Source organism: Temnothorax americanus, unplaced genomic scaffold, assembly GCF_048541705.1.
Source record: "Temnothorax americanus isolate GAGA-0224 unplaced genomic scaffold, ASM4854170v1 Scaffold15, whole genome shotgun sequence".
Taxonomy (NCBI): Eukaryota; Metazoa; Arthropoda; class Insecta; order Hymenoptera; family Formicidae; genus Temnothorax; species Temnothorax americanus.
In genome coordinates, this window is record NW_027509286.1 from 2,363,400 (window position 1) to 2,378,719 (window position 15,320).

The 15,320-nt window shown below is 32.4% G+C and overlaps 1 protein-coding gene across 35 annotated transcripts in view; it reads right to left on the reverse strand.

Moving 5' to 3' along the window:
- Positions 1–15,320, reverse strand: part of LOC143895167 (uncharacterized) — a 216,520-nt gene that overhangs the window by 140,726 nt on the left and 60,474 nt on the right. Inside the window, exon 7 of one of the 35 annotated variants that reach the window (XM_077402094.1) lies at positions 2,836–3,633. The exons of 30 other annotated variants lie outside the window; for them this stretch is intronic. In XM_077402094.1, the coding sequence (XP_077258220.1) occupies positions 3,356–3,633 (278 nt within the window). In that variant the 3' untranslated portion in view covers positions 2,836–3,355. Of the gene's footprint in view, positions 1–2,835; positions 3,634–4,543; positions 4,825–11,314; positions 12,189–13,569; positions 14,197–14,796; positions 15,082–15,320 lie in introns of those variants that run through there. 4 more of the 35 variants (XM_077402103.1, XM_077402088.1, XM_077402091.1 and 1 more) reach the window with 4 other exon arrangements.

Sequence of the window (15,320 nt, forward strand, 5' to 3'; positions counted from 1 at the left end):
TCTCCGTTTAATTCTTTTAAAAAATTAAGTTTGTCCCAAAAATCCATTGTCGTCCGTTAGTGCAAATCGTCGTACGTTTAAATTACGATATCTTGACTCAGATTATGATTTCCTAAAACAAATTGCGTTAAAAAGCATACGTAATATCCCGTAGTATAATATCAAAACCAAATACTATTTTATCTTTGTTCATTTAAGAAATGTAATGTAAAAATTTTGATTTTATATATAGCAGGCTGCCAATTAAATTTCAATTATTGTAAAATATTAACTTAATAAATTATTTGTACAATTTTCTTCTTTTCCGTTAAATAGACCGTCTGAAAATATTGTCAATCTGATAAGAATACGTTTCTCTCCCGCAATTGTTGCTTTATTCTTATGTACCTACAAACATTTATGAATTTAGACGCCATTACATCTAATGTAAGAATAAATATATACACTGAGTTGAGCATATACAAGAACATGTATTAACAATATTAAGAAACAAGATTTGTCGTTATTTTGCTTAATCAATTCAGACAAAATTACAGAAAATATAGATATTATATATGAATACACATATACACAAATAAAATTACAGCATGACACTTGATGTAAAACTATAATTATGCCATGATTTTGTATAAACTTCACATTTAAACTTACAAAAATACACGTAAGCATAATAAAAATGTTGACGTTGGTATGCCTTTTTTCTCTTTTCATATGTCAATAAATAAATATTCAATGTTCATTTACTACGAAACAGGAAATAGAGATATTGAAAAACGCGGCTAAATATAAAAAATAAGTAATAAATGAAAAAATAATTATTAAATTTTGCTTGTTATTTTGTCTCGATATTAAATACTATTTGCAAATAATAATTTAATTTATATTTAACTAATGTAATGATAAAAACCTGAGATCCTGAAAGAAAAACATGACGTGATGCATGTAAATCGCCGTAAAATTAATGTGTTTTATATAAACCATGATCTTAATAACATTAAAAATTTATTGAATAGCAATTTTTAATTTATGTTTACAGTAATACCTCTTATTTGTCTTAAATACAGCAGACGCAAGAGAAATTTAAATATAAATATAGCTAGTACACAATAAGATTTTAATTTAAGACTGTAAAAAGAGACCATACTCAACACTTCATTGTTTTTAAAAATAATTTTCTGTCAACTTAATAAAACTTTATCTTCTAACAAATAATATTCCGCTCAATGTGCAATTAAATTCTTTACATCCGACCACAATTTGTACAAACATTTACCTTGCTAAACAACCCGTATTGTCTTTATAATATTTCATGAAATCGCAGGAAATTCACTGGAAATTATACTGCTGAAAAACATCAATTACATAGACATCGTGGTTCGGATGCTTGATTCGAATATGTTTTCGTATGTCGGCCTTGACCTTGCATATGTAGTCGCAGTAGGGACACTTGAACCTGGGCTTCTGGCCGCATTGGTAGCGAAGGTGGCTCTGCAGGTTCTTTTTCCACGCGAAGACGCTCGGGCAATTTGGATTAGGACACGCAAACTTGATGCACCTCATTCTCTTGGTGTTCTTGGTCCTCTTGCGAAGATAGGGCGTAGGTTCTTTGTTATCTGAAAAATAACGACTCGTTCGCGATAAAATGCTCCAGAGATGCTCGTCGAGACGCGTGCGAAAAGACAGAGTTCGTGCTGCTAATCGTTTCTTAAACCTCGTAACGAAGAAAACGCCATTAAAATTCGAAATTGCAATTGCAATTTTTTAGGGTTCTTGCTCACGTGAGGTGCTCATATTATTTAAACTAAAAACGTTCCATACAGTTACAAATATCACATAAATTTCACACTTTTTCTTTAATTCTCATTGTCAGTTTCCAATAATAACAATTTTTAATTATTGATGTCTGTAACAAAAGAGTTGAACCTTAATTTTTTAAATATATAAAAGTATATTTTTTATAAACATAGGAACTTCCAATACATATATTCCAATGTGTACAAGAATATCGCCAATAAAAATTTCTTTGCATTTTACCAAAAGTCAGAATAACTATAATTTTTAAAGAAGGAAATCAAATTTATAGCAAGATAAAATTTGGAATTTTTTTTCATTACGAAAAAATTACAATAATCACTTTCATTTGTTTTAAATACAGCTAATACAATAGAAAAAATTTGAACATAAAATATAGCAAGTGTACTGTAATTTAACAGTAATTTAACAGACTGTAATTTAAAGTTAAAAAAAAACATACTTTAACTTTATTGTTATCAAAAACGATCTGTTGTTAACTTAACAAATAACACATTCCCTTGTATCCTAACAAACAACATTCCGCTCAATATCGATGACATAGACATAGCCATTCCTATGCTTGCGCTGAATGTGCTTTCTTATGTCGGTCTTGCGCTTGCATATGTAGTCGCAGTAGGGACACTTGAACCTGGGCTTCTGGCAAAAGTAGCGAAGATGTTTCTGCAGGTTGGCTTTGTACCCGAAGGCGCTCCGGCAATTCGGATTAGGACATGAAAACTTGACGCGCCTCTTTTTCTTGGTGTTCTTGGTCTTCTTGCGACGATAGATTGTGGGTTCTTTGTTATCTGAAAAATAACAACTCAGTGGCGACAAAATGCTCCAGAGATGCTTGTCGAGACAAGTGCGAAAAGAAAAGTTCGTACCGCTAATCGCATTTTAAACAGCGAAACGAAAAAATCACTCTTATTTGGGCAAAAATCGCAAATAATTAATTAAAACAATATCCGCTTGTCCATGTTAATATTCTTCTTCACTCTCGAAACAGCGATCACAATTTTTGGGGGCTCTGAACGCTCTTGCTCCTGTGAGATACTCCATTTTATTTAAACTAAACGCTCCATACAATTACAAATATCACATTAATTCCACATTTCTTTAATTCTTGCTGTCAATTTTCAATAATAACAATTTTTAATTACTTGATGTCTACAAAAAAAGGACTAAATCTTAATCTTTCAAATATATAGGTGTAGTTTTAAAAGATAGAAAATTCTAATATATATTCCAATGTGTGCAAGAATATACTCTATAGTCCGTAAAAATTTCCTCGCATTTTAGCAAAGGTTAGAATAGCTATATTTAAAAAAAAATAATTTTAGAGCTGGATAGCATTTGCAATTTATGCAATTATGAAAAACTTACAATAATAACATAACATTTATTTGTTTCCAATACAGCAAATATAATGGTAATTTGAACATAAAATATGGCAAGTATATTAAGATTGTAATTTAAGATTTTAAAAACATAAACCTTAACTTCATCGTTGCCAAACCCCGATCTCTTGTAAACTTAAGAATAATACACATTCCTTTGTATCCTAACAAACAACATTCCTAACCATATCGATGACATAGACATAACGGTTCTTATGCTTGCGCTCAATGTGCTTTTTTATGTCGGCCTTGTTGCACTTGCATATGTAGTCGCAGTAGGGACACTTGAACCTAGGCTTCTGGTCACAGTAGCGAAGATGTCTCTGCAGGTTGCCTTTGTACCCGAAGGCGTTCCGGCAAGTCGGATTAGGACACGGAAAGTTGGCGGCATATCTCATTTTCTTAGACCTCTTCCGAAGATAGGTCACAGGTCCTTTGTTATCTGAAAAATAACGATTCGTTACCCATAAGATGCTCGTTGAGACACATGCGAAAAAGCAAAGTTCGTGCCGCTAATCATTTATTAAACAGCAAAACGAAAAAAAAAACATTTCTATTTAAGCGATAAAGCACAAATAATTAATTAAAGCAAGATCCGCTTTTCCATGTTGATTTTCTTCTTCACTCTCGAAACAATCTGCGATCACAATTTTTAGTAGAGTATTTTATAATAAGAGTTAAGCCAATATGGCGGCGATTTTTTATTGGCCCCGCCATATGTTTCAGCCAAGTTAGTGGAAGTGAGACAAGCTATAAAAGGGAGTGAGACAAAGCTATAACGGTGTCCTAACTTTTATTATAGGAACTCTAATTTTTAGGCCTCTGAACGTTCTTGCTCGTGGAAGATGCTCCATTTTATTTAAACTAAATGCTCCATATAATTTCAAATATCACACAAACTCTTCACACCTTTTCTTTAATTCTTGTTGTCGATTTTTGATAATTTTGAATTACTTGATGTCTATAACAAAAGTGTCGAATCTTAACTTTATTAATATATAATGTATTTTCAAAAAACTGAGAAATTTCTAATATTTCCAATGTGTATAAGAATATACACTAATGTCCATAAAGATTTCCTCGCATTTTAGCAAACGTCAGAATAGCTATATTTCTTAAAGAAAAAAAAATTAATTTTATAGTTGGATAGCATTTGCAATTTATACAATTATGAAAAAATTACAATTACAACATTCATTTGTTTCCAATACAGCAAGTATAATAGAAATTTGAACATAAAATATGGCAAGTGGCAAGTATACTAAGATTGTAATTTAAGGTTTCAAAAACATAAACCTTAACTTCATCGTTACCAAACCCGATTGGTAAACTTGTAAACTTAAGAATAATACACATTTCTTTGTATCCTAACAAACAACATTCCGAACAATATCGATGACATAGACATAACGATTCTTATGCATGCGCCCAATGTGCTTTTTTATGTCGGCCCTAGACTTGCATACGTAGTCGCAGTAGGGACACTTGAACCTAGGCTTCTGGCAACAATAGCGAAGATGTTTCTGCAGGTTGCCTTTGTACCCGAAGGCGCTCCGGCAATTCGAATTAGGACACGGAAACTTGACCAATTTCTTAGGCTTCTTCCGAAAATAGGTCACAGGTCCTTTGTTATCTGAAAAATAACAATTCGTTAGCCATAAGATGCTCGTCGAGGCACATGCAAAATAGCAAAGTTCGCGCCGCTAATCATTTATTAAACAGCGAAACGACAAAAAAAAATTCTATTTAAGCGGAAAAGCGTATATAATTAATTAAAACGAGATCCGCTTTTCCATGTCGATTTTCTTCTTCACTCTCGAAACAATCTGCGATCATAATTTTTAATAGAGTTCCTAATTGGCTTAATAAGAGTTAAGCCAATGTGGTGACGATTTTTAATTGGTCTCGCCATATGTTTCAGTCAAGTTAGTGGGAGTGAGACAAAGCTATAACGGTGTCCTAACTCTTATTATAAAAACTCTAATTTTTAAAGCTCTAAACGTTATTGCTCATGTGAGATGCTCCATTTTATTAAACTAAATGCTCCATACAATTACAAATATCATACAAAGATCACACCTTTTCTTTAATTCTTGTTGTCAATTTTCGATCATTTTTAATTATTTGATGTCTATAACAAAAGTGTCGAATTTTAACTTCATTTATATATATAATGTATTTTCAAAAGAAACTCACTGAGAAATTTCTAATATTTCCACTGTGTACAAGAATATACACTAATGTCCATAAAGATTTCCTCGCATTTTGGCAAAGGTCAGAATAGCTATATTTAAAATTAAAAAAAAATAATTTTATAACTGGATAGCATTTCCAATTTATGCAATTATGAAAAAATTAAAATCATTATTATTGTCAGTAGTACAGTGGATATAATAGATATTTGAACAAAAAATATAACAAGTACATATTAAGATTTTAATATAAGGTTGCAAAAAGAACATACTTTAACTTCATTGTTACCAAAAACAATTTCATGTTAACTTAAAAAATAACACATTTCTTTGCATTCTAACAAACAGTATTCCGCTCAATATCGATGACATAGACACACCATTTCTTATGCTTGGCTCGAATGTGCCTCTGTGTGTCGGCCTTGAACTTGGACATGTAGTCGCAGTAGGGACACATAAACTTGGGCTTCATATCGCAGTGGCGAAGATGTCTATGCAATTTACTTTTCAACTCAAAAACGCTCCGGCAATTCGGATTAGGACACGAAAACTTGGCGCACTTCATTTTCTTAGTGTTCTTGGCGCTCTTCATTTTCTTAGTATTCTTGGTCCTCGGGCGAAGATAGGTTGTTGGTTCTATGTTATCAGAAAAATAACATTCGCTATAAAATGGTTCAGAGATGCTCGTCGAAACGCGCGCGAAAAAGCGAAGTTCGTATCGCTAATCATTTATTGAATCTTGGAACGAAAAGATCACAATTATTTAGACGAAAAATCGCAAATAATTAATTATAAAACAAGTTCCGCTTTTTCATAGATCTGATTTTCTCCATCACTTTCAAAACTGCAATCATAATTTTTGGGGGCTTTGAACGTTCTTGTTCGTGTGTCAGATGCTCCATTTTATTTAAACTAAGAACTTACAATTACAAATATCACACAAATTTAATACTTTTTCTAATTCTCATTGTCAGTTTCTGATAGTAACACAATACTTAATTACTTGATGTCTGTACAAAAGTGTTGAATCTTAATTTTTTGAATATACAGGTGGATTTTCAAAAGATAGAAACTTCTAATATATACATATTCCAATGTGTACAAAAATATACGCTGTTGTCCATAAAGATTTCTTTGCATTTTAGCAAAGGTCAGAATAGCTATATTTTTTAAAGAAAAAAATCAATTTTACAGCTGGATAGCATTTGCAATTTATGCAATTATGAAAAAATTGCAATAATATTTATTTGTTTCCAATACAGCGAATATAATAGAAATAAACATAAAATATGGCAAGTATACTAAGATTGTAATTTAAAGTTTTAAAAACATAAACCTTAATTTCATCGTTACCAAATACGATCTCTTGTAAACTTAAGAATAATACACATTCCTTTGTATCCTAACAAATAACATTCCGAATAATATCGATGACATAGACATAACGGTTCTTATGCTTGCGCCCAATGTGCTTTCTTATGTCGGCCTTGAACTTGCACACGTAGTCGCAGTAAGGACACTTGGACCTGGGCTTCTGGCCGCAATGGTAGCGAAGGTGGCTATGCAGGTTCTTTTTGCACGTGTAGGCACTCCGACAATCCGGATTAGTACACGAAAACTTAGCGCATCTCATTTTCTTGGTGTACTTAGTCCACTTGCAAAGGTAAGTCATGAGTTCTTTGTTATCCGAAAAATAATGACTCGTACGTGATAAAATGCTCCAGAGATACTCGTCGCGATAAGGCAGAATTTGTGCCGCTAATCGTTTTTTAAACTTCAGAACAAAAAAACGCTGTTATTTAGGTGGAAAATGAAAAATAACCAATTTAAACGAAATCCACTTGTCCATGCGGACTTTCTTCTTCCCTTTCGATACTGTAATTGCAATTTTTTTTATTTGAACGTTCTAATCCGTGTAATATGTTCCATTTTATTCAAAATAAACGTTTCATACAATTACAAATATCATACAAATTTCAAGCTTTTTTTTAATTCTCACATTGTCAGTTTTCGCTAGTAATAATACTTTACTTGATGTCTAAAAACAAAAGTGTTGAATCTATATTGCTTCCTATAGAAAAAGCTTTGTGATAATAAACAAATTTTTTTCGAGATTTTAAAGGAAATAGATTTATAATGTTCTTAAAAATGTCGAGAAATCATATTAGTAGAAAATGTCCGAAAGTATGTGCCAAAAATTACCAATTTTTGCCTAAAAAGTGTACAAGTTATACATGTAATCTTATATATAAGGTATTATTAAAGGAAGGGGTTATTTTAAATTTGACGAAGATTGGTGAACCTGATAATAAAATGCATTCATTATCAGGAATGCTTTTCTTTCCTTGTAATAGAACATCATTTTTTTTTTAATATTACATATTCACATATTTAAAAAAAGTCCACCTTTAACAAAAAACATAAAAATTGCCCAATATCTCAAAATTTGTGAAAATTAGAAAACCCACAGGCATTTATACTGTGGAAAAATCAAAACTTCCTTTAAAAAAAAATGTATAAATTTTTAAAATAAGAATAAATAAAAGGAATGTATTACCTTACTTGAATGCCAAAATACAATGCCAAAATATAACGCCAAAATATAGAATTTAAAAAAATAATTTAAAAATTTGCAAATTAGAAACTTGCATATTACTTCCGTGGAAGAATTAACTAATCGATTGAACAAAATAGAAATAAAAATCATCCATAATTAGTAGAAATTACTTTAGTAAAAATATTAATTATTTAATTAATTTTTGTAATAGTGTATAACAGAGAGATATTAGTATAACAGATATTAGTCGCAATAAAGCTTATCACAATAAAAAAAAGTGTGCAAGTAGAAACTTGCACATTGCTTCCTCATAGTTTTTAACTGTGCAAGTAGAAACCTTCGCTTACAAGCTTCCTCTATGAGAAAGCCAAAACAAATAAATACTAATAATATAATTATACATTGAATAAAATACGAGCTTCCTCATAGAGAAGCTTTGTGAGCGAAGGTTTCTACTTGCACACTTAATTTTTTCACATATAGTGCAATTTCAAAAGATAGAAATTTATAATATGTATTCCAATGTGTACAAAAATATACATTACTATCCGTAAACATTTACTCGCATTTTAGCAAAGATCAGAATAGCTATATTTAAAAAAAAATTAATTTTATAGCTGGATAGCATTTGCAATTTATGCAATTATGAAAAAATTATAATAATAACAATCATTGTCATACAGTGAATATAATAGATATTTGAACATCAAATATGGCAAGTACACATTAAGATTTTAATATAAGGTTGCAAAAAGAACATATATAAACTTCACTGTTACCAAAAATGATCTCTTGTTAACTTAAAAAATAATACACATTTCTTCGTACTCTAACAAACAACATTCCGCTCAATATCGATGACATAGACATAGCAGTTCTGATGCCTGGCTTGAATGTGTTTCTTTACGTCGGCCTTGAACTTGCATATGTAGTCGCAGTAGGGACACTTGAACCTCGGCTTCTGGCCGCAGTGGTAACGAATGTGGGTCTGCAGGTTGCTTTTCAACCCGAAGCCGCTCTGGCAATTCGGATTAGGACACGGAAACTTGGCGTATCTCATTCTCATGTTCTTGATCTTCTTGTGAAGATAGGTCGTGGGTTCTTTGTTATCTAAAAAATAACGAATCGTTCGCGATAAAATGTTCCAAAGATGCTCGTCGAGACGCGTGCGAAAAAGCAAAGTTCGCACCTACTGCCCTGAACGGTCATTTTTATTTCAATCTTTTACCTAATCTCTAAATATTTATGGATCTAAATAAAACTGGGGTCCCAGTCGCTTGTCAAATAAACAAACTCTAAACTAGTGCAATGAAATTTATTCTTTTGTAGCTACATAAAACGTGAAAACAAAAAATCTCTCAGAAAAAATATTTACTTTTGTAGTCAATTTTTCAATAAACACCTGCCATTCTGTAACAACATGTGACTGTGGCGCCACAATTAAAGGGAGAGGAATGCTTGTTTCTACAAATTAATTTTAACACGATCAGGCGCGCATTCGTGTAAAATTATTAACGATTAGTCTACCTGCCCTTACGACCAACCCTGGTTTCTCTTCTAAGAGAAATTTGAATACAAAATATGATTAGTACAGTGAGATTTTAACTTAAGGTTGCAAAAAGAGCATACATTAACTTTATTGTTGCTAAAAATAATCTCCTGTTAACTTAAGAAATAATACACATTTTTTTGTATTCTAACAAACGACATTCCGCTCAATATCGATAACATAGACAGAACGATTCTTATGCTTAGCACGAATGGGCTCCTTTATGTAAGCTTGAACTTGCGCATGTATAGTCGCAGTAGGGACACGTGAACCTGGGCTTGTGGCGGCATTGGTAGCGAAGGTGGTTCTATAGGTTTCTCTCGCACACGAAGGCGTTTTGGCAATACGGATTAGGACACGGTAATTTGGCCCATTTCATTTTCTCGGTCCTATTGCGACGAGAGGTCGTGGGTTTTTTGTTATCTGAAAAAAAAAAAAAACGTCTCGTTCGCAATAAAATGCTTCAGAGATTTTCGTCCAGATACGTACCTACGGAAAACCAAAGTTCGTACCACTAATCATTTCGTTCTCTTCGGAACGAAACAAAAATGCTGTTATTTAGACGGAAAATCGCAAATAATTAATTCAAATAAAATTCGCTTTTTCATGCGAATTTTCTTCTTCCCTCTTGAAATTGCAATTTTAAGGGACTCCATTTTTTTAATTTAAAGTACACGTTCCATACAATTACAAATATCACACAAATTTCACATTCATTCTTTAACTCTTGTTGTCATTGTTTAATAGTAGTAATTATTAATTACTTGATGGCCATAACAAAAGTGTTGAATATTAATTTTTTCAATATATTTATAGGTGTATTTTCAAAAGATGGAACTTTTAATATATATTCCAATGTGTACAAGAATATAGGCTATTGTCCTTAGAGATTTCCACGCGTTTTTTGTAGCTGTATTTTTTAAAGAAAAAATCGATTTTATAGCGGGATAGCATTTGCAATTTTTGTCATTATGAAAAAATTACAATTACAACATTCATTTGTTTCCAATACAGCGAAAATAATAGAAATTTGAATACAAAATATGGTAAGTACGCAAGGACTGTAATTTAAGGTTGTAAAAAAAACATACTTTAACTTCGTTGTTATAAAAAGTGTTAACTTAAAAAATAACACGTTTCTTTGTATCCTAGCAAACAACATTCCGTTGAATATCGATGACATATACATAGTAATTCTTATGCTTTTTTGGAATGTGCCTCGTTACGCTGCCCTTGCACTTGCATACGTAGTCGCAGTAGGGACACTTAAACCTGGGTTTATGGCCGCATTCGTAGTGAAGATGTCTATGAAGGTTGCGTTGCCATCCAAAAACGCTCCGGCAGTTCGAATTAGGACACGGAAACTTGGCGCACCTCATTCTCTTGGTTTTCTTGGTTCTCTTGCGAAGATAGGGCGTCGATTCTTTGTTATCTAAAAAATAACGACTCATTCGCGATCAAATGTTCCGAAGATGGTCTTCAAGACACATACAAAAAAAGTTCGTACCGATAACCGTCTTTTAAACCACAAAACGAAAAGATGCCATTATTATTCGAAACTGCAGTCGCAATTTTTGAGAACTCTGAACATTCTTGTTCATGTGAAATGCTCCATTTTATAATAGATAAAGTCATAAAGGCAAATGAGAGCCGTTTCGCTCGATGGACGGGCGACAATAACAACAAAATTATAAAATTATTATATATAATATAACGCAAACGTTTCGGTCCTTGGTTTGGACCCTCCTCAGTACATACAGATGGTCATCAGGGTGAATGCAGTGGTCAATAGGTATTAAGCAGTGGTCACAATAATATAATGTAGTCAGCTTCCGCTCTCCGAGATTTTTTGAGAGTATGCATCTCAAATCCCCATTTTATTTAAAATAAACGTTCCATGCAATAACAAATATCACACAAAGTTCACGCTTTTTCTTTATTTCTCGTTGTCAGTCTTCAATAGTAATAATTCTAACTACTTAATGTCGTAAACAAAAGTGTTGAATCTGTATCTTTTAAATATACAGGTGCATTTTCAAAAGATAGCAACTTCAAATATATACAAAGACATACATACATTCCAATGTGTATAAGAATACTTTATTGTCCATAAAGATTTCCTTGCATATTAATAAAAGGTTAGAATAACTGTATGTTTAAAAAAAAAAAAAATTTTTTACAGCTAGCATTTGCAGCTTTTGCAGTTATAAAATAAAAAAATTACGCAATAACTATCATTCACCTTAAATACAGTGGATACAAAAAAAATTTGAATATAAAATATGGCAAGTACATTAAGGTTTTAATATAAGGTTGCAAAAAAAACACTTTGACTTCATTGTTATATTTCATAATTCATTCAACCAAAAACGATCTCTTGTTAACTTAAGAAATCACACATTTCTTTGCAACCTAACAAACAACATTCCGCTCAATATCGATGACATAGACATAGCGATTCTTATGCTTGAGCCGAATGTGTCTCTTTACGTTGTCGTTCTTAAACTTGCTTACGTAGTCGCAGTAGGGACACTTGAACCTGGGCTCCTGGCCGCATTCGTGGCGAAGGTGGCTCTGCAAGTGCTTTTTCCACGTGAAGACGCTCCGGCAATTCGAATTAGGGCACGGAAACTTGGCGCACCTCCTTCTCTTGGTGTTCTTGGTTCTCTTGTGAAGATAGGACGTCGATTCTTTGCTATCTGAAAAATAACGACTCATTCGCGATCAAATGTTCCGAAGATGGTCGTCCAGACACATACGAAAAAAGTTCGTACCGCTAACCGTCTTTTAAACAACAAAACAAAAAGACGCCATTATTATTCGAAACTGCAATTGCAATTTTTGGGTGTTCTAAACGTTCTAGTTCGTGTAAAATGCTCCATTTTATTTAAACTAAACGTTCTATACAATAACAAATATCACACAAAGTTCACGCTTTTTCTTTATTTCTCGTTGTCAGTCTTCAATAGTAATAATTCTAACTACTTAATGTCGTAAACAAAAGTGTTGAATCTGTATCTTTTAAATATACAGGTGTATTTTCAAAAGATAGCAACTTCAAATATATACAAAGACATACATACATTCCAATGTGTATAAGAATACTTTATTGTCCATAAAGATTTCCTTGCATATTAATAAAAGGTTAGAATAACTGTATGTTTAAAAAAAAAAAAAATTTTTTACAGCTAGCATTTGCAGCTTTTGCAGTTATAAAATAAAAAAATTACGCAATAACTATCATTCACCTTAAATACAGTGGATACAAAAAAAATTTGAATATAAAATATGGCAAGTACATTAAGGTTTTAATATAAGGTTGCAAAAAGAACATACTTTGACTTCATTGTTATATTTCATAATTCATTCAACCAAAAACGATCTCTTGTTAACTTAAGAAATCACACATTTCTTTGCAACCTAACAAACAACATTCCGCTCAATATCGATGACATAGACATAGCGATTCTTATGCTTGAGCCGAATGTGTCTCTTTACGTTGTCGTTCTTAAACTTGCTTACGTAGTCGCAGTAGGGACACTTGAACCTGGGCTCCTGGCCGCATTCGTGGCGAAGGTGGCTCTGCAAGTGCTTTTTCCACCAGAAGACGCTCCGGCAATTCGAATTAGGACACGGAAACTTGGCGCACCTCCTTCTCTTGGTGTTCTTGGTTCTCTTGTGAAGATAGGACGTCGATTCTTTGTTATCTGAAAAATAACGACTCATTCGCGATTAAATGTTCCGAAGATGGTCTTCAAGACACATACAAAAAAAGTTCGTACCGCTAACCGTCTTTTAAACCACAAAACGAAAAGATGCCATTATTATTCGAAACTGCAGTCGCAATTTTTGAGAACTCTGAACATTCTTGTTCATGTGAAATGCTCCATTTTATTTAAAATAAACGTTCCATGCAATAACAAATATCACACAAAATTCACGTTTTTTCTTTATTTCTCGTTGTTAGTCTTTAATAGTAATAATTCTAACTACTTAATGCCGAAAACACAAGGGTTGATTCTGTATTTTTTAAATATATAGGTGTATTTTCAAAAGATAGCAATAATACAAAGGCATATATACATTCCAATGTGTACAAGAATACTTTATTGTCCATAAAGATTTCCTTGCATTTTAGCAAAGGTTAGAATGGCCATATGTTTTAAAAAAAAATCAATTTTATAGCTGGATAGCATTTGCAACTTTTGCAGTTATAAAATAAAAAAATTACGGTAATAACTATCATTTGCCCTAAATATAGTAGATACAAGAAAAATTTGAACATAAAATATGGCAAGTACATTAAGACTTTAATATAAGATTGTAAAAAAAACATACTTTAAACATCATTGTTATATTTCATAATTCATTCAACCAAAAACGATCTCTTGTTAACTTAAGAAATAACACATTTCTTTGCATCCTAACAAACAACATTCCGCTCAATATCGATGACATAGACATAGCGATTCTTATGCTTGCGCCGAATGTGCTTTCTTATGTCGTTCTTGAACTTGCATATGTAGTCGCAGTAGGGACACTTGAACCTGGGCTTCTGGCCGCATTCGTGGCGAAGGTGGCTCTGCAGATGTTTTTTCCACACGAAGACGCTCCGGCAATTCGAATTGGGACACGGAAACTTGGCGCACCTCATTCTCTTGGTGTTCTTGGTTCTCTTGCGAAGATAGGGCGTCGATTCTTTGTTATCTAAAAAATAACGACTCATTCGCGATCAAATGTTTCGAAGATGGTCTTCAAGACACATACAAAAAAAAGTTCGTACCGCTAACCGTCTTTTAAACCACAAAACGAAAAGATGCCATTATTATTCAAAACTGCAGTCGCAATTTTTGAGAACTATAAACATTCTTGTTCATGTGAAATGCTCCATTTTATTTAAAATAAACGTTCCATACAATAACAAATATCACACAAAGTTCACGCTTTTTCTTTATTTCTCGTTGTCAGTCTTCAATAGTAACAATTTTTCATTATTTGATGTCTATAACAAAAGTGTTTAATCTTAATTTTTTTAGTATAAATAGGTGTATTTTTTCAAAAGACAGAAATTTTTAATATATATTCTACTTTGTACAAAAATATATATTAGTTGGATAGCATTTGCAATTTTTGTCATTATGAAAAAATTATAATAATAACTTTCGTTTGTTTTAAATACAGCAAATATAATAGAAATTTGAACATAAAGTATGGCAAGAGTATACCTACTAAGATTGTATTTTAAAGTTTTAAAAAAACATACTTTAATTGCATTGTTACCAAAACCGTTAACTTAAGAAATAACACCTTTCTTTGTATCCTAGCAAATAACATTCCGCTCAATATCGATGACATAAACATAGCGATTCTGATGCTTGGCTCGAATGTGCTTCCGTATGTCGGGCCTCAACTTGCATATATAGTCGCAGTAGGGACACTTGAACCTGGGCTTCTGGCCGCATTGGTAGCGAAGATGTTTCTGCAGACTCTCTTTCCACCCGAAGACTTTCCGGCAATTCGAATTAGGACACGAAAAATTGACGTTCCTTCGTGTTCTCTTTTTGCGACGATAAGCCATGAGTACTTTGTTATCTGAAACAGTAATGACTCGTACGTGAAAAAATGCTCCAGAGATGCTCGTTGAGACGCGTGCGAAAAAGCAGAACTCGTGCCGCTAATCATTTTTGAAACCTTAAAACCAATGAGAAAAAACGCCAATATTCATGCGTAAAATCGCAAATAATTAATTCAACCAAGATCCGCTATTCTGGGAGAATTTTCTTTTTTCCTTTTCGAAACTGCAATCGCAATTTCTTGGTCTTTAAAAGTTC